The sequence below is a fragment of the Tachyglossus aculeatus genome, chromosome 8 (assembly GCF_015852505.1).
Source record: "Tachyglossus aculeatus isolate mTacAcu1 chromosome 8, mTacAcu1.pri, whole genome shotgun sequence".
NCBI classification, from domain to species: Eukaryota; Metazoa; Chordata; class Mammalia; order Monotremata; family Tachyglossidae; genus Tachyglossus; species Tachyglossus aculeatus.
Window position 1 is genome coordinate 32,354,797 of NC_052073.1, and position 26,735 is coordinate 32,381,531.

At 46.0% G+C, this 26,735-nt stretch overlaps 1 protein-coding gene across 1 annotated transcript in view; it reads right to left on the reverse strand.

The window, feature by feature from the left end:
- Nucleotides 1–6,076: 6,076 nt before the first annotated feature.
- ONECUT1 (one cut homeobox 1) overlaps nucleotides 6,077–26,735 on the reverse strand; it is a 37,632-nt gene continuing 16,973 nt past the window's right edge. Inside the window, exon 4 of the mRNA XM_038750473.1 lies at nucleotides 6,077–7,088. Within this exon, the coding sequence (XP_038606401.1) occupies nucleotides 6,796–7,088 (293 nt within the window). The 3' untranslated portion in view covers nucleotides 6,077–6,795. The remainder of the gene's footprint in view (nucleotides 7,089–26,735) is intronic.

Consider the following 26,735-nt stretch of genomic DNA (forward strand, 5'->3'; position numbering starts at 1 on the left):
TTGTGACTAGAAGAGGAAAAACCAAAGAAGGCAAGGAATGTCTAAATTTAAAGTGCTGGAAAATCCAACATTTTATTTACTACATTTTTGTGACTACATAAACGCTGAAACATTTTAACACTGAAAAGCATGATGGCGTCATCACTTGCTTTTTTTTTCATTTTTTTCTTTTTGCTTAGCAAACACAGCGATGATATTGCACGGCATAAAGTGAAAACAGTAGCAAAGCTTAAAAAAAGAAAAAAGGAAACCTCAATGCAGATAACAGGAGATACCCATAACCAAACCAGAATAATGCCTAATGCATTACACTTTTTGTTGCTACACACAAAAATACAGAAGAAGCGATTGACTAAGAGAGAGCTAGACAAAATATCGGCAATCAACTGTAATTTGATACAATAATCACTGAGGTTGAAATGTGGATGCAATGTATAATCTACCACTGCTTTCTAACTGGCAAACAAAAAGATGACTGCAACATTTGTCCTTCATCAAAATCTAAGCCCCTCATGTTTTTTTTTCGATTTGAAGTTTTCCACTGCTAAGGAAGAATTCCCTTTTGCTCTCGGAAGATTCTCTACCTCTACTGATCTTTTTCTTTTTTCCACCTGATGATTGTCTTAGGCACCCTCCTTACATAATAAACCATCAAGCTAACTTGAACGTGGAGACTGGCTCCCCCTTAAGCGGAAGCCAGAGTCAGAAGTGTTTTGTGGATGAGAAAAGAAAAGCAGGGACGAGGGACGAGGAGTGGCGACCCATGTGAATGGCATTTCTCGGGCTGGTTTCACACTGGTCGGAGAACACAGCGGGGAGGATATGAAGACAACTACTGAAGCCGGTAAAAGACAATGCTTTAAAGTTTATTTTTTTTTTAATACTGTCGTTTGGTTCATACTGCAAAACTAAAATGATCCCACAATGATTATGCAATAATGCAGAACATACCATGAAAAATCAAGATACTAACACAGAAACCGAAAACATTCTTCTGTTAATACAGTTCTGTTCAGGGTTTAATTGCTGATGGTAAAAGACTAGTACTCATTTTTTCCTGGGTTTCTCTTTGTCTCATACATAACTCACTGCACGGCATTAGTGTATGTATTCAAGCAGATAATTAGCCAATGCTTACCAACAGACCATTTAATGATCCTGCATCTCAGAGCATCTTTATTGCCCTATTTAAATACTTGAAAAGTATAAAAATGTACCTAAGAAAGTGTAACGTTTGACCAAAAGCCCAAACCCTCCCTTTCCTTCCCACCCTGAACCCCACATTATATCCCTGAAAATGAAAACAATGTACACCTTGAACTGAACTGTTGTGCCTGTAAAGAAAATATTTACATCCATCAGAGATCATGTTGGAGCATGATAGTCAGGTAAAACAGAACCTATCGCTCAGATAACATAAAGTTATACAGCAGGCATCCTCTCCCCTGTGCCAGAATGCCTCTTGTCAGCTCTGCAGAATTCTCATTGTCTCAATGCCTCTGAAAAAAAAGGCGTATGCGGGCGAGTGTGCACACATGCCGGTGAGTATTTATATACAAAATAAAACTCATTGAGGAAAAAATGGCATTGTGAGGCCAAGCATCTGAAAAGCACCTGGGACGCGGTGCAGAGAATCATTTCTCGATGGGAAATGATGGATGAGGTGGGACAGGGAGGGAAAAACAAACTCAACTTGTTTTGGAATCCAGTCGGTGGCCAAATCATTGGTTACTAGGAACCCCAGGATCATTCTTGGGGTGTGTGTAGAAAATTGGGTGTGGAGGTAGGGGGAGAAGAGACCATGTCATAATGCGCTTTTAGCTCAGCAGATGGCTAGGTGGAATGAAGGGAGTGGCATGAAACCACCTTCTGTCCCTCTCCATTGGTCAAATGGGCTGGCTTCAGGCTCCAGGTTCCAGGATCCAGGGCAGTTCAGAGCTTGGTAAAACTTAGGGGATTTCTAAATTCAAGTTAGCTCGTCTTTAAACACCCTCCACTTTCCATACCCTTGAGAATGGTAAATTTAAGAAAAATGAAAAAAAAAATCAGCAAAATCTCTCACAAACACTAGTGCTTTTAAACATCCAAGAAAATTGAAATTCTTTGGGAATGCAGGTCTGACCCGCAAAGTAATTTCTTTTTTAAAAAAGACAAATAAATTAAAAGAAAACCCACCCACTAATAATGTCTTCCTGCTTCCTAAATAAGAAAATGACTACGGTGAGACACGCTTTTTGGCATGTACAGTGTTTGTGGAGGGGAGTCCTGGCAGTGTTTATAACACACATCGAAGTGCCAGCCCAGACAAGGCTGAAGATACACCCTGCAGTTAGGAGAAGCTCTCTCCTTCAGCTTGTCTTAGCATAAAGAATGAAAAGATTGTAACATAAAGCTTTGGCCGTTTCAAATCTACTATATACAATTTTCTTTTTCAACTACACAGTCATAAATTAAAGCAGTGATTAAATAAGCTCATACAAAACATAATTAAATTAAAAATCACAGCACATTATAGAGAAAAAAATAGCGACCCAGTGTCACAAGAGAATATATATAGAGATATTTTTTACCCTGTGAAAAAAAATATCACCTAACAAACACAAAATCCCATAATTAAACATCGTATCCATTCTTGCAATCATACACAACCCTTAACCAATCTGGGAAACACTTCCAGAAATTGTCATCCTTGAGCGTCACGGAGCAGTTCTGTCAACAAAACAAACCCTCAAACAGAACGACAACGAAAACCCCCAACAACACAAACTACAAAATAAATACAAATTATAAAGCTTTTTGAAAAGTAATCTTAACAATTATCAAACTAGTAAGTTCTGCCTTATCACATAGACTCTCTATACAACGTAACCCTAAGGATTTATTACTATGAGGTATTTGGAGGAATTGGTAAAAGCGATGCACGGCCTCGCCTGCCGGAAGGACTCAGCGGTGGTGGGAGCATCTCGAGGGAAGAAGGAGAAGGAGGAGCTTTGGTTTGTCAGCAAGAAAGTGGAAAAAAAAATTTTCCTTTGGTATCAAAGAAAGTTTCATTGCATGGTTGCACGGGAAAAGCACCACGGTGAATAATTATTCCTTTTTTTTTTCATTAGTGGCCTTTCTAAGAGGCTGAGGTATTCAAAGAGTATAAGGTGAGAGAGGTCAACAGCGGTTTAACACTTTGGTTCAAGCAAGGCACTCGTCCTATGAGTTTACAAACTTTGCAATATGTTTGCCTAGAGATTTATTAAGTAGTAGTAGTAGCAGTACTCACGTTCATGTTGTTATTGTTAATATCATGATGATTACCATTATTATTATTCAGAGTGAAGATGTCTACACACTGAGTGAACATTGAGAAGGGGGAGGGAAGGCAAGAGGGGTGCGGGGAGGGGGCGGGGGGGAGGAGCTGAGTTCCCTCTGCAGAACAAGGCCGTGCATGAAATATCTTTGGTATTCTTTGGTATCATCGATGTGATTAAAATCACCAATGGAAATCGAGTGAGGTAGCGTCTTTGGTTCACACTATAAATAGCAATCTTTACACATTTTTTTTTACACGTGGAAGTAGCTATTTCTTACCTTCTGCTTCTTTGTCCTTAACATTTAGGAAATAGTTACCAAATGTATTGTAAAGCTAACCACACCACAATAACAAACCCGAAGGCCAAACCAGTCTCAAAATGGCCTCCGACCGGTGAATGCACCCTAAACACGGCGAGTTAGAAAAGGGAGATAGTGCTTTCTCTTTGTTTGCTAAATGCATAGTTTTCATCCTTGATGTATGAAGAAGGGAAGGGGCTTTTTGCAGCTCACGTGAGGAGACGTGTCGTACGACTCTTTGGTATAGCTAGGTCTGTGTTCAGCCTGTGAGGACCAGGCTGTCCAGGAGAGCAGGGAGAGCCCAGCGCTTCCCAACGGGAAGGCGACCCTTACGGCTTTGGAGCCGGGGAAACGGCACTGGTCAGTTCAACCCGGGCCCTCCACCGCCCCGACTCCTCCACCTCCCCTTACCGCCCTGGTTCTTTGGTCTCTGGAATCGGCCTTCTGAGACTGGCGTGCTAAGCCCCTGGGCCCAGAACCCTTTCTCCTGAACTGAGCCCGAAGCCCTGTCTCTCAAAGAGGTCCAGCCCACCTCCCTAACCCCCCTCCTGCCATCCCGCCCCCCTGCTCGGCTCCCAATAGAGAACCCATCCTGGCATGGCCAGACCTGGATGATCGATCGGCAGGTGGGATCTGTTTCCTCAAGGAACCGGGAAGGGGATCGTTTAAGTGCAGCTTTGGAACGACGAAACGTAAAACGATTTCCTTGGGTCCATTTTGTAAGAGGTCCCCAAGCGATCAGGTTTTGAGGGAGTCAGGCAGTGGTGGGGATTCTGTTTTGGTCAGTGGAATGGGTCAATATCCCGAACACAAAATCAATAATAAACTAACCAGAAGTTGGGACATTTCTTTTTCCTCATGGTATTGGGAGTGGGAGTGAAGAAGACGTTCCAGGGACATGAGATATGATTAGGCTATTGATTACGAGGTGGCTGAATTTGTCCAGCACTGCTTCTGAACAGCGAATGTCTTAAATAGTCCTGAACAGAAGAGTGATTAAAAAAAGAAAAATAGCCTGTAGCTTGTATAGCAGTTGTTTCTGCGAAAGAATAACTTTAGGTTTTGAAAATGCATATTGGTGAAAATTCTACGCTGGTACGAGTATTCTCTTTGGTTTGAGCAAATAGGTAAATCACTTGCTTTTCAAAAGACATTACGGCGGAAAATTCTAAAAATGTGGTAATGTATTTTGAATCTCCCTGCATTTTTCATGGGCAAGTTTTAAATAAGGCTTTTTTTCTGTAAATTTTAAGTAAATTATGTAATAGTTTTTAATCCTGGAAAGAGTGCATATCATTTGGTGGTGTCCCTTTATTCAGAAGGTTCTGACAGTGCATTTATAGAGGACCTTGAAGGGACACAGTTTAAATGCTTTCTTTTAATAGCCGAGTTCTGATTTGGTAATTATGGGGTGCATAGAAGGCAATGTTGAAAAAAAGACTAGGACTTTGGAAGAAAATAAAAACAGAGAAAATCCCACAAGGCAAGTGCACTGTAGTTTTTTTTGGGGGGGGGGAGGGGGCGGGTTGGGTAAAAAATGAATTGGTAGTTTTTGATGGTGGCATCCTTTTCTCACTCAACAGTGGTCTCAGGAGGAGTCATGACAGTTTAGTCTTGCATCTTTCAGCAGTGGTGCAGGCTAGAATTCAATGAGCTTGGTCTTAAGAATCCAGAAAGTGTGTCAGAATTGTGCAGCCTCTTTGCTAACGAGAGACATTTTGCCAGACTCTAGTTTAATAGCTGAGGCAACTAAGCTCATGCAAGACAGCCTGTTAGTCTAATTAGATTAGGAGATAATTTTCCAGAGGGAACTCCAACTTTGTAAGAGACCTTACTCTGACTTCAGTACCCCTTTGTTATCTTTAGTTCACTCCTGGTTCTAGAAATCTCTTTGCCCCTGGCTGGGTTTGGGCATAAATGTGAGGAGTATAGAGCAAGGTCATATTCTGTTGAGGAGAAGGGAGCAATGTGTCACATTCTGTTTGGAGAATGGATTCAGGGACCCTATCAGTGACAACTTTTAAGAGAGTGGAATCTTAGATTTGCATTACTCTACTCACTGGAGCAGCAACAAGAAAGAATGTGAATTACTATAGAGGCTGAGATTTTTGAGGTAACACCTCTTCAGGTCCCTCTGCCATCCAAACTCCCTTTTGGCAGAAGATCTGGAAAGAATAGAAATCCCATTAGGAGGGTCGGCCTGGGCCACGGATGGAGCCCGTTAAGAAATATTAACGGGGACTGCAGGGAGAGAATCTAGCCCATCAGGGTACGTGCTGCACTGACTGCTCGGCTGGCGCCTTGGCTGCTCCTCTGAAGCTACATTCTTTCTGGCCAGTTCTGAAAATCAACCTATCAAACAAATGCTGCAGGAATGGGAAATAACAGTCATGATTATATGCGTGTAATGTGTCATACAGCTAGATCAGTTTATACCTATAACTTTACATAGTATTTTGTGTAAAAATAGCTTTGGAATATTAAAATCATTGCAATAAAATACCTGCACTAGGATATTAAATGTGTTCTTTGGTACCTAGGAGATGATTTTTTTTTTTCATGGATGGATTTTTTTTTTTTTAGGTCTGAACATCCCTTAACAAACAAAGAGAATGCACTGGTTTAGGCGCTGTTCCAAATTTCTCTGCCGGGTTTGAAGCCACACGACGCAGGGCTGTTGCCGGGCAGGTTCAAACGATAAAGGAGCGAAATCACACTACCATCCAACGAATCCAGATGACTCCGCCGGCCCAACCCTTCCTGAAGACCGGCCCTCATTGAGCCCCTAAACCCCAGCCTGTGTGCACAGTGCGAAGGCCCCCATCCACTTTGGCGGGGTGTAGCCGGCGGTGAAAGCGCTGGATCCGATAAGATGACCGTTCGACTGCGAGAAATCACGACCCTCCAACCCACGGACCAGGCAAGTACCAAGAAAATGATCGTGAGCTGAAGGCTTAAGACCCAGCGGCTTGTTCGTTTGTTGGCCAAGCCGTCCTCTTGCCGAAGTGTGAGCTCCGGAAACAAAGTTGAAAATGCAGGTGAGCTAAGTCTTTGGTTTCTTTGGACTTATAAATAATTTTTTTTCAAATAGTATAAACCTGCTCTCTTGAGTCTTTGTTTTGTTTTCTGGGGTTTTTTTTAATTTTCATTTAATTTAAAGCTTTTCCACCGAGGTTTGAGTCCGTGGTTAATCCTTCATGCTTTGGTACAAGTGCTTGATGAAGAAGATGAATTGCCTGAATTTGTACTGCCCTCATCCTGCCACTTATCCAGACTCCTCCTCCTGGCATTCATGAAAAAGTTGCTGACAGTGCTCAGCTCCAAGCCTAGCTGCTGGGAAATGGTGATTTGTAATTCTTTGGATGGACGCTTATTTTCCTTGAATATTGCATGTAGAGTTCGACGCTGAACATCCGTGAAGACCAACCTGGGCTTTTTGGGGGTGTTTCCTCGGTCCTTGCCATGCTCTTGTTCTTTCCTTTTGCAGGCTGCAAGGGAAAACAGACAAAGTTAGAGCCGGGCCCAGGAGATGGACGGGCAACGCAGAGGAGGTCGGGACGCATCACAGGGCCTTCGTTCCAAATCCGACCTCCTATTTTCTCAGCGAGCAGGATCCTCCAGGATTACAATATCACCCCTGCTTTGCCTGGAGGCAGGACACTGATGGCCTTCACAGAGACCGGACGCCCAGATGCACAGGCCTGTCATGTGTGTTGCACTGGGCTGGTGGAGCAACCTGATGATGTCCAATGCCTCGTTTGTTGGGTGTCCCAACAAACAGTCCACCACCTGAACCTAGAGAGTCTCTCTGGGGGGCAGGGGACGCCTGATGCCCTCCACCCCTCACGTCAAAGCCACCGCGATCCCCACCTGGGTCCCTGCGAACACGAGCGCTGCTTCAGAGCTGTGGGCCTCGAAGACAGTAGCCGAGGCGGAGGGAGACTAGGTGCTGAAAATCAAGTTAGCCAACCTAAAGGCAGATGATGTCACAGTACCAGGCAGAGGACAGACCCGCTGAAGATTGGACCCATCTGGTATAAAACCAGGACAGCAGCCTCCCTAACCACCCACCATCTGCTAAGTGAGCACTTCTGGGAATTTTGCTTCCCAAGATTCCTTCTGTGGGTATGTGCCAACCAAATATAGCCAAAGCTTTGCTATCCGGCCCCTCGCTGCCTGGGGAACTAGGAAGCCGGTCACTATGAAGGACCCCCAATATGTGGGCAAATTTGGTGAATTGGAAATTCCTTCTTCACAAGGGATCCATGTCTCCCTGGTATCCTCACAGACTTCCTGGGTCTTCCTGAGCCCTTGGTTTGATTTTGCAACATTACTAGCTAGGCCCTCTGACTTGTAGGTAATGGACATGTTTCATTGTCTGGCACCGTCCGTTCCCCAAGCACGTCAGAATATAAAACTTTTATTGTTCCAGGAAGCCACCTTCTTCCCCAGCCCGCCCCTTCCAGAAACCAGATTGGTTCCAGTTGGACTCAGTCAACGGAAAACTGTGAGGCTCCGGACAGAACCCACTCATTGGGTTTGACTCGGGTTGAACGAGACCGAACTGTGAAATGGCAACCCATGCACCCCCTATCTCTTTCCACATCACAGCCCACCTTTGAACCAAAAATCGAGGTAAGTACTCTAACCCCTGCTATTTTGGTGGTTTCCATAACTGATTCACCCACTCTCCATTTTAGCTGTATTTTCTTCTTCATTTCCTCTTCTAGCGAATTTTAAAAATAATCTATTCCTTCTTCTGTCGTCCCCTAAGTGTCTAGGACAAGCGCTCTGCCCACAGGAGGGAACTCTCTCTGTCTTTTGGGCACATCAATAATCAAATAACTCAAGGTTCCACAAGCACTCATCCAATCAATGGACCCTAACAGAATATAGGCATTCCTTTTTTGTGATTGCCTGAAAATTGAATTTTCAGTACCATATTATTGACAAAAACCAGAGCAGTTTTCTAAATACGCAGTAGATTTTCATTGTAATAAAATGTGGTGCAAATAGGAAGTAATATTTGAATTTAGCCACATGAGGGAGATGACATCTCCAATTGTTGATGTAGAAAATTTTCGGAAGCCTTTAGTTCTCATTCTATCCCAGTCACCTCAACGTGCAAAACTCCTCTTCCTCCTACTCTTCCTCCTTCTCCTCCTCCTTCTCCTTCCCTTCTCCTCCTCATCATCATGATGTCCCACAAAGCTGATAATCTAGCATACTCCGAAGCGTTTATGATTTTCATTTAGTTTCAATTCTGCACATTCTATCATAGGTAAATCGATATAGTTTTATTTATAGGGAGAGAAGGATTTACGAGTGTTAATTAAAGTTCTGATTCCGCTCCATTTTTCCAGAATATGTATTTCCAAAGCCAGTTTAGAGTAGAAAGTGATGACAGTCTTAGGAATTATTCTCCTATCTGCGCTGGCTGGATATTGCATGAATCAGTGATTACATAAACAACAATACCCAAAAGGCACCGTCGTCTATGATGACAAAAACATGTAAATATTGTACGCCAAAATGTCCTTACATCTGAGGGTTTCTGATGTGACTGGAGTGACTATCGATGAAGGGGGAGGGAGGGTCAAACTGGGAAGAGGTGAGCTCTTTTAAAAGCATTTTACGAGGGGGAGGATGTGGTTTGGTAAAGAACGGGGGAAGGACACTGCAGGAGGAGGGAACAGAGTTGGTAATGGGGAGGGGAGGGAGGAGAAAGTGAGTGGGGAGTTCTCACATGCTGGGGGGCGAGGGAGGGGTGGTGGAAGAGATGAGAGCAGATGAGATGAGTTGGATGAGATTAGAGTAGTAAGGCAGAAGAGTGGGCATTGTTGTCTCTTCACTCTTTCCGCTGCTCAGCTGCAGCTGCAGTGGATTTTTCTCCCCACAGGATGAAAGTCCCAATCCCGCTCTTCCCCAGTTGCTTTTTCCCCTGTAGCTTTCAAGACTGAAAAAGCCCCCAGGGTTGTAATGCCAACCCTCCCCGCTGCTGACCGGATGCTTGGCGTCGAGTGGCACGGCTGGAGAAGCAGTGTTGCCTAGTGGCTAGAGCACAGGCCTGAGAGACAGAAGGCTGGCTCCTCCACTTGTCTGCTCTGTGACCTCGGGAAAATCACTTTACTTCTCTGGGCCTCAGTTCCCTCATCCTCAAAATGAGACTTAAGGTGGTGGGACAGGGACTGTGTCCAACTGGATTACCTTGGACAGTAGGACAGTGCCCAGCACATAGTAAGTGCTTCAGAAGTATCATAATCATCATCACCATCCCTACTTCCAACACTCACTCTGCTGTTCCTAGACCTGTCTCAGGTTGCACTGGTTAAAGCAAAACCAGTTTCTTTCAGTGAAAGGTAATTCATCCAGCTCTCCTACTGTGCCTTCACAGGGGAGGGGTGGGCTGCAGACAGAGCTCCCAAACCCTGGTGTGGACGTTTATTTGGGGTAAATTAGTTCATTTTTAGGTGGTACAAATAAATAATTAAGGCATATCTTAAGCATTTACTCTGGGCCAAACACTGTGCTAAATGCTGGGGAAGATTCAGGATTGCCTGATCTGGCACAGTCCTTTCTCCACAATTTAAGAGGGAAATAGAACAGGTACCTTATCCCCAAATTAATAATAGTAATAATAAGAGTAATGGTATTTGTTAAGCACTTACTACATGTCAAGCACTGTTTTCAGCCCTGGGGTAGATACAAGCTAATCAGGTTGGACACAGTCTCTCTCCTACATGAGGCTCACAGTCTTAATCCCCATTTTACAGATGAGGTAACTGAGACAGAGAAGTTAAAGTGACTTGCTCAAGGTCACATAGCTGACAAGTGGCAGATCTGGGATTAGAACCCAGGTCCTTCTGACTCCCAAGCCTGCGCTCCACTAGGCCATGCCATTTCCCATTACTCATGTGGAAACAGAGACATATTGAGAGGATAAGCAGCTCAGGTCACGGAGGAGGCCAGGAGGAGGACCGGGACTGGAATCTCCCAGGAAACTAAATCAGGATGACCTGAGTATTTCTCTGGAGGCTGGTCCCATTCCCAGAGAATAAAATGAGGAACAGAAAGTCAGTTGCTAAGGCAGGAATGCAACTCAGGTGGATGAAGTTTCTGTCTATTCCTGAGCTGCCCTCTCAGGCTTCTGGACTGGCTCCGGACCTCCCCAGGACCCTCCAAATCCCAGTTGTACAGGTCTGGGAGTTTCCATTTCCCACTGCAATGCACCATTTGATAGGAGGCAAGAGAACAGGAGCTGGCTCTGATGCTGAGAGAGAGTGCTCTAAAATGCTCAGAATGAAGAGCATGCAAAAATGTTTGAATCTAGGCTATTTTGCTCAACTGGATCAGAATACCCTCCCTCTATATAGCCAACAGATCAGCATTTTCCTCTTCTTTAGAGTCCTACTGAAAATCGTATCTCTAGGAAGCCTTTCCCCCTGAGCTCTCACTCCCCCACCTTCCTTTCCCTCCCTCTGCCTCTCCCACATACTTAGTCCCACCCCCTAATAATAATGATGGCATTTATTAAGCACTTACTACGTGCAAAATAATCATGGCATACTGAATAGTGCTCAGGCCTGGAAGTCAGAAGCTCATGGGTTCCAATTCTGCCCCCACCACATGTCTGCTGTGTGACCTTGGGCAAGTCACTTCACTTCTCTGGGCCTCAGTTACCTCATCCGTAAAATGGGGATTAAGACTGTGAGCCCCCTGTGGGACAACCTGATCACCTTGTGACCTTCCCAGCGCTTAGAACAGTGCTTTGCACATAGTAAGCGCTTAATAAATGCTATTATTATTATTCTCTGTGCCTCAGTTACTTCATCTGTAAAATGGGTATTGAGACTGTGAGCTCCAGGTGGGATGGAGACTATGTCCAACCCAGTTTGCTTGTATCCACCCCAGCACTTAGTACACTGACTGGCACATCATAAGTGCTTAACAAATTCCCCATGTAGCATTTAGGTACTTCCCCCACTCTCATTCCCACTGCACTTATGAACATATCTTTATACTCAGTTGTTTCCTTTTTCTGTAGTTTATTTTAATGTTTGTCTTGCCCAGTAGACTGTAAGCTTCTTGATGGCAAGGACTATATCTGTCACTGCATTGTACTCTTCCAAGGGCTTAGTACGGGGCTGTGCACAAAATAAGCATTCAATAAACACCATTGATTGGTGTACTATTTTGGCTAAATGGGGCTGAGATATGGAGTACACTGTCGATGGGCCTGATTCTTCCTTCCCCTTGCCCTAGTCTTCCCCGCGGAGACAGAGAAGTACTTAGAGAAGCTGTATTCACTCTCTGAGGCCTCAAGAGCCCATTCTGCAGCTCTACCCATCTTTCTGATGGAGCTGCTGGCCCCTGGTGAGGTTCCCTTGGCGGAGCAGGGTAATAACGGTGGTATTTGTTAAGGGCTTACTATGTGCCAGGCACTGTACTGAACACTGGGGTAGATACGAGAAAATCAGGTTGAACACAGTCCCTGTCCCACGTGGGATTCACTGACTCAATCCCCATTTTACAGATGAGCAAAGTGAGGGACAGAGAAGTTAAGTGACTTGCCCAAGGTCACAGCAGACAAGTGGCAGAGGCAGGATGGCAGCCACTCATGGAGGCAAGAAGGAGGAAGAGGAATCTGTTGGTTCAGGATACAGAAGGAGAAACACTGGAGGATGAGTTGGAGTTTAGAATGTTAAGAACAAGAAGAAGGGTTTGCATGTCTCAGAAAATTTGCAGCCTGGAGCTGGTAAAAATAAGGAATACAGTTTGACAAGTTCCTGGGTAGAGTCCTGACCTATCTGCCCAGCTGCTTGTTCTATTTTTGTTCTTCCACGTGTTTCCACCATTTATTAACAACTTTGTCAACCTGTCTTTCCTACTGGAGTGTAAATTTTTGAGGTTAGGGAATGGGTGTCTTGCTTCTGCTTTACCCTCCCAAATATCTAGAACAGTGGCACATACTTAATCAGTGAATCAATTGTATGTAGCGTGCATTTACCCTGTGTAGAAGAATGCAGTAGAATTGAGTAGACGTGATCCCTGCCCTCAAAAAGCATACAGACTAACAGGTTCAACAAGTATTCAAAAAAAATGCTATTAATTGATTGATTGATTGATCGATTGGTTTGGATACTGAAGAGCTTGGCCTAGTGGATAGAGCACAGGCCTGAGAGTCAGGAAGGACCTGGGTTCTAATCCCGACTCCGCCACTTGTCTGCTGGGTGACCTTGGATAAGTCACCTCACTTCTCTATACTTCAGTTCCCTCATCTGTAAAATGGGGATTCAGACTGTGAGCCCTTTGCCTTGGACTGCGTCCAACCTGATTAGCGTGTATCTAGCCCAGCGCTTAGAACAGTACCTGGCACATAGGAAGCACTTAACAAATACCATCATTATTATTATTAAGAGGGCGAGAAGGGGGTCAGTGAAGGAGTGAAAAGGGAGAGAAGGGGATGAGTGGGGGAATGAGGAGGAGAAGTGAGGGATGGAGAGTGCAGGCATCCACATTGTTAACTGCTTTTTTTCTGTGGTTTGGCCAGATGAAGGGTCAGCACCAACACCAAGAACAAGGCTCTGTGGTTTTTTGGAGAGGATGATTGCAGGGAGGGGAGCCTTTTAGAGAAAGATTTGGAATAAGGATCAGGTTTACCAGGGAAGCAGCAGAACGGGCCTGAGTCAGAAGGTCATGGGTTCTGATCCCAGATTCTCCACTTGTCTGCTGTGTGGCCTTGGGCAAGTCGCTTTACTTCCCTGGGCCTCAGTTACCCCATCTGTAAAATGGGGATTAAGGCTGTGAGCTTTATGTGGAACAGGGACTTTGTCCATCCCAATTTACTTGTATCCACCTCAGTACTCAGTACAGTGCCTGGCACATAGTAAGTGCTTAACAAATACCATAATAATGATAATAATAATGAGTCATATGATCAACGCTCTCCGGGACAGCACGTGGTGAGATCCCTGAGTCAGTAAATGAGTCTTGGGGGCATTTCCTATGCTCCAGAGCCCAGGCGTGGAAGAGACATCAAATCAGAAGCAGATCAATGGGACGCATTTGGAGGTTTCCTGAGAAAAGGACACGATGTTGGGGGAAGGGCTTAGTCGACGCAGAAGGAAAATGTGGCCCGTGTCAGGCTCCAGTGACAAATCCCGGGGGGACACTGACCCGGGAGTCATCTTGGAGCCCAGTTCCCTCCCGCTGTCCAGGCATGGGTCAGGCTCAGGTGGTTCCCTCAGGACCTCATCTCCAGCCTTGCTTGGAGCTCAGTCTGGACCAGGGGCAGCAACTGAGCTCCTGCTGTGCCCGACCAAATCCCACAGAAGTCCTCAGGGGATCAGTGCACATCACATGAACAACAGTGATGGGACTCTTCGGGCCTAGACTTGATCTGGGCCAAAACCCCGCACTGGGATCCTGGGGTTCGGCTCTGGCCGGACAGGCCGGGACAGGAACTGGGGGTGATTGGATTGGGTGGAAGAAGCAGCGTGGCTCAGTGGAAAGAGCCCGGGCTTTGGAGTCAGAGGTCATGGGTTCAAATCCCGGCTCCACCAATTGTCAGCTGTGTGACTTTGGGCAAGTCACTTCACTTCTCTGGGCCTCAGTTCCCTCATCTGTAAAATGGGGATTAAGACTGTGAGCCCCCCGTGGGACAACCTGATCACCTTGTAACCTCCCCAGCGCTTAGAACAGTGCTTTGCACATAGTAAGCGCTTAATAAATGCCATTATTATATTATTATTATTATAAGAATGCTCGGGGGAACAGCAAAAAGGAGGAGGAGGATGTTGGGAATTGGCATCAGACCATTCCATGTTGAAGTTTAACATCTAGATCTACAGCCAGGTGACTCCTCCTCCTTTGATCTCCCTTCCCCACCACCGCGGCTCCCTGTTCATTGCTACCTCTCCCTCTCCCTCCCATCCCAGATGACCTGAAACCCCAAATGCCATAAAATAATAATAATGATGGTATTTGTTAAGTGCTTACTAGGTGCCAAGCACTGTTCTAAGCGCTGATATATAGGCAGCGTGGCTTAGTGGATAGAACACAGGCTTGGGAGTCAGAAGGACCTGGGTTCTAATCCCACCTCTGCCACTTGTCTGCTGTGTGGCCTTGGGCAAGTCACTCAATTTCTCTGGACGTCAGTTACTTTATCTGTAAAATGGGAATTAAGGCTGTGAGTCACATGTGGGACAGGGACTTTTTCCAACCCGATTTGCTTATATCCACCTCAGGGTTTAGTACAGTGCCTGACTCATAGTAAGTATGTAACAAATACCATAATTATGATTATTATTATTATGTCCCATGTGCAGAGCCTTTCCAAAAGACCAGCTTCTATCCTGCGCCTGAAGAATCCAGTAAGCTTCAACCTCCAGTAGGCAGTCAATCCAGCCCCAGTGATAGTTATGAAAATATTCTTATCCCTCTAGACAGTAAACTCGTTGTGGGAAGGGCATGTGTCTGTTTACTGTTGTACTGTACTCATAAGTGCTTAGTACAGTGCTCTGCACACAGTAAGTGCTCAGTAAATATGAATGAACGATTGAATGAATATTTATATGTTACATATAAATAAAAACAACCAATCTCCTGGGCCCACTCACCTCCAAAACTCCTACCAGCTCTGACTCCCCTAAAGGAATCCTCCCCGCTTCAGATTACCTTCCTTCCCTCCTGCCCTATCCTTATCCCATAAAGGCAGTCACCATCCCTGACCACAAGACTTCCAAATGCCCTCAAGAGGATGAAGTCAGAGGTGGTGGGGTGTCATGTAAAGCAAGGTTAGTGCTAAGCAGTTTGGCGAGAGTGGAGAAGGAACAGGGACAAGAGGCAGGCGCTGAGGTGAAGGAAGCAGAAGCCAGGCCCAGGAAGGTGACTTCGGAGAGTGAGGAGGCCAGGAGAGAGAGAGAGAGAGAGAGAGAGAGAGAGAGAGAGAGAGAGAGAGAAAAAGTGTGTGTGTGTGTGTGTGTGTGTGTGTGTGTGTGTGTGTATTTGTGTATGTGGGGGACAGTTGACCTGAGAGGAGATGTGGGGCAGGGGTGATGGGGAGGTTCCTCATCAAGACTTTCTCCACAATCCTGCCAGGGATGGCCATGCCCCTTAGAGTGAGGGAAGGCTAAGGAAGGGTTTCCGTGGCCACGATGCTTTTGAAATGTGTTGGGAAGAAGACCTGGGGGTGGGAAGTTTGGTGTTATCTCACGATGGGAAGGACTGTCAGGGGCAAAAAGGATCAGGATTAAGACCAGGAATGAGCAGAGAGCAGAGATGTCCTAACGGTAATGCCAGTGAGACTTTCATTGGAAAGTGGCTAATGCTTGCATGGATTTTCCTGTAGCTGTTATATGATACTACAGCAAACCTTTAGGGTTAACAGTGAGACTCTTTTATCATTGAGACAGTGTCTTCACAGAGCAAGTTGAAAAACTTCTTGCCCTTTAATGGCATGAAAACTATCTGACCTTTTAGCCAGCTAATGCTGGAAACATTTTCTCACAATTCAGGGTGGGAGAATGGAAAACTGTTAGTGGAAGAGAGATTTCTTCCTGTGAGAAAATGTCCCTGAGCAGGCCTTTGGGCTGTCTCAGGAGTCCTCCTGATTGGCCATGGTTGCCAGAGATTCATTCATTCTTTCATTCAATCGTATTTATTGCACGTTTACCGTGTGCAGAACACTGTACTAAGTGCTTGGGAAGTACAAGTTGGCAACATATAGAGACGGTCCCTACCCAACAACCAGCTTGTTTGGAATCTGGGGAAAATTAATGGCAAAAATGAATGGCTGGATTATTTTATGAAAGGAGGTAGAAAAGGATCTAGAGGCCTGAAGAGAGCACAAGCCAACAATGTTTTGTCATTATTTTAAAAGAAATAGTGATACTCTGCATTCCCCACCTGCTCTCTATTCATTCATTCATTCATTCAGTTGTATTTATTGAGCGCTTACTGTGTGCAGAGCACTGTACTAAGCACTTGGGAAGTCCAAGTTGGCAACCTATACAGTCCCTACCCAACAACAGGCCCACAGTCTAGAATGGGGAGATAGACAACAAACCAAAACATGTAGACAGGTGTCAAAATCATCAGAATGAATAGAATTAAAGCTATATGCACATCATTAACAAAATAAATAGAGTTGTAAATATGTATAAGTAAAATAGAGTAATAAATAAAATCTGTACAAATATATATACAAGTGCTGTGGGGAGGGGAAGGAGGTAGGGCGGGGGGGATGGGGAGGATGAGACTAAGTCTCTAGACAAAGCTCCTTGTGGGCAGGGATTGTATCTTTTAACTTTATTGTATTATACTCTTCCAAAGTGCTTAGTCCAGTGTTCTGCACATAGTAAGCACTCAGTGAATACCATTGATAAATTAATCTTCCTTGGGCACAGATTCCCTCTGCATCCTGGTACACAACAGTTTCTATTGTGCCCAATAGGTCCAATTGTGTCTATTGTGCTCTCCCCCATATCTCCCCAGACCAAGCTAGTATACTAGGGTCCCCATGTGCCCTCCCCTTGAAGATCTGTTTCCTGGGCCTGCTGCTTCCAGCCCAGCCTTTGATCAGCAGGAGAGTCAGGGAGTCCAGAGTCTGGGAGTCTGTGGATCCGAGTTTTAATCTCAGCTCCACTGCTTGTCTGCTATGTGACCTTGGACATCTTAGAAAATCATCTGTAAAATGGAAAATCATCTGTAATACTATGACTCCATGTGGGACATGGACTGTGTCTGATCTGGACACCTGGCACATACTAAGAGCTTAACAAATATGAAAAAAGATGTCCCCTTGGTGCCAAGAGGCTGTAGATTCCAATCGGAACCGTGGAAGGGCAAAGAAATGGCCGAAGAAAGTAGGATTGAAGCCAGAAATTAGCCTGGGCATGGAAGCTACTCCTTCCTTCCCTCTCTCTCTCCCCTTCAACTCCTTAAGGAATGTTTGGATTTCTGCCCTGACGTACTCAACTCTAACCCCCACTCTATTCTTGATGTGCAGGAGATCTCTCTGGGCCTCAGTTTCCCCATCTAAAAAGTGGGAAGAACAATTCTCCCCTAACTTCTATGGCTCCCAAGAAGGTCAGCTCGGATCACAGAGATGTTAAAGTCACTAAGATGCCGATAAGAATGACAACACCTTCAGAGGCTTCCAAACAAATATCACCGTATGACCCACTCTCTGAAAGGAGTCAAAAGAAGTCAGTGTAAGAGCTGGGGTTAAGATCCCTGGAAAGACCCTCAAGAGGTCATCTGACTAAATCCCCTGCCTCCAGGCACTTGCTACCTCATCCAAGACAGATGGGTGACTCTTGTTCTTACAGGCCCCCAGAAAGGAAGACTTGCTCTCTCATGCTGCGAGAGATCAAAGTCTCTCTACCTTCTGCCCCTGTTCTTAGCCTTTTTCTGAGATGTGAGGAAACACAACTGCTCTCCTACTTGTGAGGTTCTTAGTTTGAATGGGAAGATTAGGGGACAGAAAAAATGATTGGCAAAACCGAAATCCGTATCTCCTCCCCGTTCTCCCTCCCTCCCTCCAGGCTCGTATCTCCTCCTACCTTCAGGACATCTTCACCTGGATGTCCTCCCACCACCTAAAACTCAACATGTCCAAGACTGAGCTTCTTATCTTCCCTCCCAAACCCTGTCCTCTCCTTGACTTTCCCAACACTGTGGATGGCACTACCATCCTTCCCATCTCACAAGCCTGCAAACTTGGTGTGATCCTTGACTCCGCTCTCTCATTCAACCCACATATACAATATGTCACCAAAACCTGCCCATCTCACCTTCACAACATTGCCAAGATCCGCCCTTTCCTCTCCATCCAAACCGCTACCTTGTTAGTACAATCATCAACCGTATTTATTGAGCACTTACTATGTGCAGAGCACTGTACTAAGCACTTAACACTGTATAATCACTCATCATATTCTGACTGGACTACTGTATTAACCTCCTTTCTGATCTCCCAACCTTCTGTCTCTCCGCACTTCAGTCTATACTTCACCCTGCTGCCTGGATTATCTTTCTAAAGAAACGCTAATGGCATGTCACCCGCCCCCCCTGCCAAAATCTTCAGTGGCTGCCCATCAATCCTCCATATCAAGCAAAAACTCCTCACTATTGGCTTCAAAGCTCTCCGTTACCTTGCCCCCTCCTACCTCACCTCCCTTGTCTCCTTCTACAGCCCAGGCCGCACACTGTGCTCCTCTGGCACTAACCTTCTCACTGTGCCTCGTTTTCGCCTGTCCTGCTGTCGACCCCTGGCCCACATCCTACCTCTGGCCTGGAATGCCCTCCCTCCTCACATATGCCACAATAGGATATTTCCCCCTTCAAAGCCCTACTAAAAGCTCACCACCTTCCAGAGGCCTTCCCAGACTGAGCCCCCCTTTTCCTCTGCTCCTCCTCCCCTCCCCATCGCCCTGACTCCCTCCCTCTGCTCTTCCCCCCTCCCTGCTGTCCTCACAGCACTTATGTATATATGTACATATTTGTTATTCTATTTATTTTATTAATGATGTGTATATATAATTCTATTCATTTATTTTGATGCTATTGATGCCCATTTACTTGTTTTGATGTCTGTCTTCCCCCTTCTAGACTGTGAGCCCGTTGTTCGGTAGGGATTGTCTCTGTTGCTGAATTATACTTTCCAAGTGCTCAGTACAGTGATCTGCACACAGGAAGTGCTCAATAAATACAACTGACTGACTGAATGAATGAATCCCAAGCTGATGTGTGAGTGAGAAAGCTGAGTTCATTGGCAGCAGCCATTTTAGGATTCTGTTCTTCTCTAGATCCTCCAGGGGTACAGAGGATTCCCACTCCCACTGATGACGGGGGCCTCACGTTGCTCAAAATACGTTTCACTTCCCCCCACTGGAGGATTTAACTGAATCATCCCCTGGTTGACTCGTGAGTAGGAGGGGCCATTATAAAGGAGAGTTCTGGCTTTTGATGGTCCAGCTGAATGTGTTAATGTGTCAGTTTCAGAGCTACAGTGACCTCACCTTTGCTTCCTGTCTTGCTGAATGATGTCCAGCACCCAGAGTGGGTACAGTGCAACCTCGTTGCTGATGGTGAAAGCCCATTCATTTCTGGACAGATCTCAGGAAGAAGACGGGTGGGAATAGCCGGGTGGGACGCAGACGTTTCCGAGTTTCCTCTCTTAGCTCTAATTCGCTGACTCTCTCTGCCACAATTCAGTTTCATCTTGTAATTTCCTGCCAGCACCCATTTGGTCTGGAATGAGGTTTGGGCAGAAGGGTTGCGGGAGAGGGCTGATTCATCCGTCCAGGAGGGCAGCCGTCTCCCTGTCCTCTAAGCGTCCTGGTGCTGCTATTGGAGGCAGAATCCTGGGATGGATGGACCTTGGATCTGACCCGGGACATCATTACTCAAGGCCTCATCGTCATAACAGCTCTCTGACCTCAGTTTTCTCATGGTGGGAGTGAGGAATTGCTCTTGGAGAAGTGACTGGGAAAGGTAATTAGAATAATGATGTGTGGTGTTCGTTGAGTGCTTACTATGTACCAAACACTGAGGAAGATGCTAGTTAATCAGGACAGACACAGTTCTTGCCTCACAGGGGTCTCACAAGCAAAGAAGGAGGGAAAAAAGGGACAGATGAGGAAACTGAGGCCCAGAGAAGTGAAGTGACTTGCTCAAGGTCACTTTGCACATAGTAAGCGCTAAACAAATGCCATCATTATTATACAACAGGCAAATGGCAAAGCCAGGATTAGAATCCAGGTCCCCTGATTCCCAGGTGACTCTTTCCACTAGGCCTCGCTGCTGCTCCTCAGCAACAGAGAGGCAAAGTGGTCAAGCTGATCTGCGTTGGTGTCCACCTGCTAATTGAGGGCTTTGATAATAGCAGGGCTAGCTACTTGGGTGGCCCTGGAGTGGAATCAGCCCACAGGGGACAGGGGTCTGCTCCAAACTGGGGCTCTGTCCTATTTCCCAGAGAGATGCTGGCCCAAGTTGCTCACTCACTGCAGAACTCTACTGCCCTTGTTCACTCACATTAGCCTCTCCCCACCCCAGACTGCTCTGCAGCTGGACCTCTCTGCCCTGGGGTAGGGGCTCAGTGCTCAATCTTGGAGGCCAGGGGCTGTCCAAACATTTCACCCCAGAGGCAGTTTCCAAAGGGTGACAGGATTGATTGATGGATAGATTGGCAGGTGGCTGGATTCAGGTTTCTGCCAAGGAAATTGCATGCTCTTTCTGCTTCCCAAATAGCTATTCCGTCCTTGATGAAGTTATCCCCTACCTTTGGATAGAGTGGGATCTCATACTATCGAATGCTTACTGTATGCAAGCACTGTTCTAAGCTTTCAGAGGTACAATATGACAGTCGGTAGACATGTTCCCTGGCCACAGGAACCTTACAGTTTGAGAGGGGTGAAGATTAAACAGCTATGGACAGGTACAGAAGTGCGGAGGGTGGGGTGACTAGTGCTTAAAGGCTACAGATCCTGTGCAAAGTGCTGGGCACCTAGTAAACACTTAGGAGCTCTTAACAGTTAGCAGCTGGAGAGGCCATGGGCCCTAAGGGCTTGAGTGGCTTATCCACACCCGCATATGGTGTATATATGTTTGTACATATTTATTACTCTTTATTTTACTTGTACATATCTTTTATTTTGTTAATATGTTTGGTTTTGTTGTCTGTCTCCCCCTTTTAGACTGTGAGCCCACTGTTGGGTAGGGACTGTCTCTATATGTTGCCAACTTGGACTTCCCAAGCGCTTAGTACAGCGCTCTGCACACAGTAAATACTCAATAAACATGATTGATTGATTGATTGATTGATTGAAATGCTTGCCCAGTGGCAGTCCCAGCTCCCTTACTGCTGGGGAAGCAGAGTTTGACTGTAACTGACTGCATGGTTTTCTCCAACCCACCAGCCGTTCCACAAGAAATGGGTTCTAATCCCAGCTCTGCCAGTTGTCTGCTGTGTGACCTTGGCGTGGCTCAGTGGAAAGAGCCTGGGCTTTGGAGTCAGAGGTCAGGGGTTCAAATCCCGGCTCCGCCAACTGTCAGCTGTGTGACTTTGGGCAAGTCACTTAACTTCTCCGTGCCTCAGTGACCTCGTCTCTAAAATGGGGATTAAGACTGTGAGCTCCCGGTGGGACAACCTGATCACCTTGTAACCTCCCCAGTGCTTAGAACAGTGCTTTGTACATAGTAAGCACTTATAAAAAAAAGAAAAAAAAGTTGCTTAACTTCTCTGGGTCTCAGTTAAGTCCTCTGTAAAATGGCGACTGAGACTGTGAGTCTCACGTGGGCCAGGGACTGTGTCCAACCCGATTTGCTTGTATGCACCCCAGTGTTTAGTACAATGCCTGGCACATAGTGCCTAAAGAATACTACAATTATTATTATTATTGTTATTATTATTATTATTAATTTGGTTTCTACCTGGACCCTTGGGGGTGACACTCGGGGCAGCAGAGTCCTGCCAAGTGTAACCTAGGGGCCCAGACAGCACATCACGTTTCCCTGAGGACAAGCCCTGCTCTGTCCTATCCATCAGTCAATAGTATTTTTTGCCCAGCTATTATGTACAGAGCACTGTACATAAGTGCTTGAGCGAATACAATTGAGGAAGCGGTACAGACCCTAGAGACTTTTGGGAGAGAATGACAGACACAAGGTGTTCACCAGCGCTACAGCCATTGATAGCCAAAGAATGGAAGGAAAAATTGGCAAAGTGTAAGTTCATCTAAGCTGCAAATATGCTTAAGTGCAAAGTTGTAGAGCCCTAAGTGCTAATCCTTCTTTCTCCCAGATGCTGCTTAAGCCTCATCCCCTCCATGGATGAGAGCACTCTGAGCAGGATTTTGTCTTTCATTAGCAGATTGTGTCCAGGTTTCGTTTCTGTGCTGGGTGGAAAAAAACCTCAAGGAGGCCCAGATATGAGAAACAAAAAATGAGTGAAACATTGGAGAACAGGTCCTTAGATGGTAGAATGAGAGCCCCCTGTGAAAAAGGAACTGAGTTCAACCTGATTATCTTGTACCTACCCCAGTGCTTAGAACTGTGCTTGGCACATAATGATTATAATAATAATCATATTTGTTAAGCACTTACTATGTGTCAAGCACTATTCTAAGCTAATCAGCTTAGATACAAGCTAATCAGGTGGGGCAAAGTCCATGCTATATGGGGCTCACAGTCTTGATCCCCCATTTACAGATGAGGTAACTGAGGCACAGAGAAATTAAGCGACTTGCCCAAGGTCACACAGCAGACAAGTGGTAGAGGTAGGATTAGAACCCAGGTGCTTCTGATGTCCAGGCCCATCCTGTATCCACCAGGCCTTGTGCTTCTCATAAGCACTTAAAAGTACCATTATTATTGTTGTTGTTAGTGTTGTTGTTATTATTATGTCCTGAGAAGAGAGGTTAAAAGACTCCGGAGCAGTTTAGCCTGGAGAAGAGAAGGCAGAGGGCTGGCCTGGGAATGGTCTTTTAAGGGTTTTAGGGGAAGAATGCTGACCAGGAGTTCTTGGCATCCATTAGACTGAGAGCTTCTATTAGGGAGAGACCACATCTTTTATGTCTGCTGAACGTTCACAAGTGCCCCGAACAGTGTTCTAATCAATGCTCCTGATGATGAATCAGGGCCAGACTTTTCAGTGGAAGGAGCAAAGGTGACAGGTAGAAAGGGCCTTCAGATCCAGGGGGCCTAAGGGGAGATGCTTTCAGGTCCAGAGAAAGGAAACAGTGGATAGAGCATGGGGCTGGGATTCAGAGGACCCGGGTTCTAATCCAGACTCTGCCATTTGACTGCTGTGTGACCTTGGGCAAGTCCCTTAACTTCTCTGTGCCTCAATTCCCTCATCTGCAAAATGAGGATTCGATACCTCTTCTTCCTGCTACTTAAACTGAGAGCCCCATGTGGGGCTTGATTATCTTGTATTCATTTATTCATTCAATCGTATTTATTGAGAGCTTGCTGTGTGCAGAGCACCGTACTAGCTGCTTAGGAGAGTACAATACAGCAATAAACAGACACATTCCCTGCACATAAGGAGCTTACAGTGTGCTCGGGGAGGCAAACATCAACACAAATAAATAAATTACAGATATGTACGTAAGTGCTGTGGGGCTGGGAAGGGGGAAGAGCAAAGGGAGCAAGTCACAAAAGGGAGTGAGAGAAGAGGAAAGGAGGGCTTAGTCAGGGAAGTCTTCTTGGGTGATATGCCTTCAATAAGGCTTTGAAGGCGGGGAGAGTGATTGTCTGTCAGAGTTGAGGAGAGTGGGCATAGCAGGCCAGAAGCAGGACATGGGCGACGGGTTAGCGACAAGACAGATGTGGAGGTGGATAGGCAACCCCTGAAGTTTCTTGAGGAGTGGGCAAACGTGTATTTAGTACAGTAATTGTCACATAATAAGCGCTTAACAAATATCATAATTATTATTGCAATCATTATTATTATTCAGAAGGACCAAGGGGTTTGTCACCTTCAGCTGCAGAGGGGCCAAGAGGAGTCACCTTCAGCTCTAGAAGGCCTATGGGGAGTTTCTTTCGGCTAAAGCGGGGTTCTGTGGGGTCAAATACCTGTGAAACTAGGTGGTGGGGGCAACTGGCTCTTCGGATCCAGTGGGTTACCTGGAGACTATTAGCCAGAAGCTCTCCTGGCTGGGACCTTCACTCTTCCTCTGAGAAGCAGTGCGGCTCGGTGGAAAAAGCACGGGCTTTGGAGTCAGAGGTCATGGGTTCAAATCCCGGCTCCGCCAACTGTCAGCTGTGTGACTTTGGGCAAGTCACTTCACTGCTCTGTGCCTCAGTTACCTCGTCTGTAAAATGGGGATTAAAACTGTGAGCCCCCCCGTGGGACAACCTGATCACCCTGTAATCTCCGCAGCACTTAGAACAGTGCTTTGCACATAGTAAGTGCTTAACAAATAACATTATTATTATTATTCGGGTTCATGTCCCAAATCTGTCACAGGGACAATCCCTGGTGTGGGGGCATGTGGCCTGGGATGTGGAGAGTGGGTTGTGAGAAGCCACGTGGTTTAGTGGAAAGAGCACAGGCTTGGGAGCCAGAGGTCGTGGGTTCTAATCCCACCTCTGTCACTTGTCAGTTGTGTGACTTTGGGCAAGTCACTTAACTCTCTGTGCCTCAGTTCCCTCATCTGTAAAATGGGAATTAAGACTGTGAGCCCCATGTGGGACAACCTGATTACCTCGTATCTACCCCGGCGCTTAGAACAGTGCTTGGCAAATAGTAAGCACTTAACAAATACCATTATTATTGTAATTACTATTGAGGAAAAGAACTACTTTCCAGTGAGGCAGTTCTGTCTCTTAGCCTGCTGCCTCTGCACCTTGACTTCCAGTCATTTGTTCCGGGGACCAATTTTCTCTACCCTACCACTTTTCCCGAACCAAGCAGCTCTGTCTCTTCCAGAAAGATACTGGGTTCCCTGAAATGTGGAGCCTGGGCATCATGCCCTCGGTACTGCCCTGGTTTCTCCCATCTCTCCCAGTAGTCCCTGGCTATTGCAGCCCAGATTGTTCAGTACGGGATGGGGCAAGGTGTGGGGGAAAGCCAGGCAGTGGCCCAAGTGGCCCTGGGTGGGATTCTGCCTCCTTCTGTATGCCTTGCTCCCTTTTGAGGGGTGGGTCCTGAGGCCTGGCTGCACCCAGAGCTGGAGTCAGGATGGGCATGTTGGCAGCGGCCACTCTAGGGCACCTGGGACGAGATGGTCCAGACTGAGGAGCCACAGAGAGGGTGGACCATATCTGTGCAGCTGTGTGTTTTACATCAGTGGTTCTTAATTTGTTGTTTCAAGCGAGGACTATTGTGGGGGTCAACGGGCCAGTGTTTCACATGTCCGGGGGAATAAAGGAATTCAGAAACAGCTAAGTCCTCTTTTCTTCTTCTCCCACTCCCCTCTGAGTCACCCTGACTTGCTCCCTTTATTCATCCCCCTCCCTGCCCCTCAGCACTTATGTAAATATCTGTATTTCTACTAATGTCTGTCTTTCCCTCTAGACTGTAAGCTTCTTTTTCGTTTTTTCTTTTTTGTGTGCGTGTACGTTTCTACGGCCATTGGTGTCCTCCTGACTCCCCTGCCACCACTGAGCTGGGCCCTTGGACAGCAGTCAGGCAAAGAGTAGTGATTTCATCCATCGATGGGCAGGGCTGGAAGGGCAAGACTTCATTTTGGTCAGCAATCCCCAGGTGCCATTACTGCTAAATCGGGGGACCGTGAGAGAAAGGAAGTGTCCCAACCCAGGACCGAGGCCCTGTGTGACCTAGGCATAACCTTAACTCCTACTTCGTGCTCAAAGACAAAAGGCCAAAAGGAATGACAAGGCAAAAGAGATGAGTGAAAAGAGCCAAGGCCTGGGAATCAGGAAAGCTCTGCCACCGGGTTGCTGTGTGACTTCGGCCAAGTCATTCAATCTCTCTTGGTAGCTGTTTCCTCACCTCCGTATTGAGCAGAAACTACTCACCACTGGCTTTGAATACTCAATCAGCTTGCCCTCTCCTACCTTACCTCATGGCCCAGCCTGCACACTTTGCTCTTCTAGCGCCAGTTCGCTCAGTCACCTGACCTTGTTAATTTAATTGCTGACCCCTTTCCCACATCCTCCCTCTGGCCTGAAACTTCCTTCCTCTCCAAACACTCCAAACCAACACTCTTCTCATCATCAAAGCCTTTATTTAGATCACCTTTCCAAGAGATCTTCAGGGATTAAGCCCCGTTTTCACCAACTCCCTCTCCCTCCTGTATCCCTCCAAGATACACACTTGGATCTTTACCCTGTGGACATTTGCTTTTCACCCCACACTCAGTCCCAGAGTATTTATGTACATATCCATAAATTATTCATTTATATTAACGTCTATTTCCCTCTCTAGACTGTAAACTCACTGTGCACAGGGATTGTGTCTACCAATTGTCGTATTGTACTCTTCCAAGTGCTTAATACAGTGCTCTGTACACAGTAAGTGCTCAATTACACTGACTGATTTAAAATGGGGAGAATAAGTCCCACTTCTCCCTAACCCACAATGTTAGTGTGAGGATCAAACGATGCCATGTGAAAATGCTTGGGAAAAATAAAAAGTGCCTGACAATTTCAAGGTGTAAAAGGGA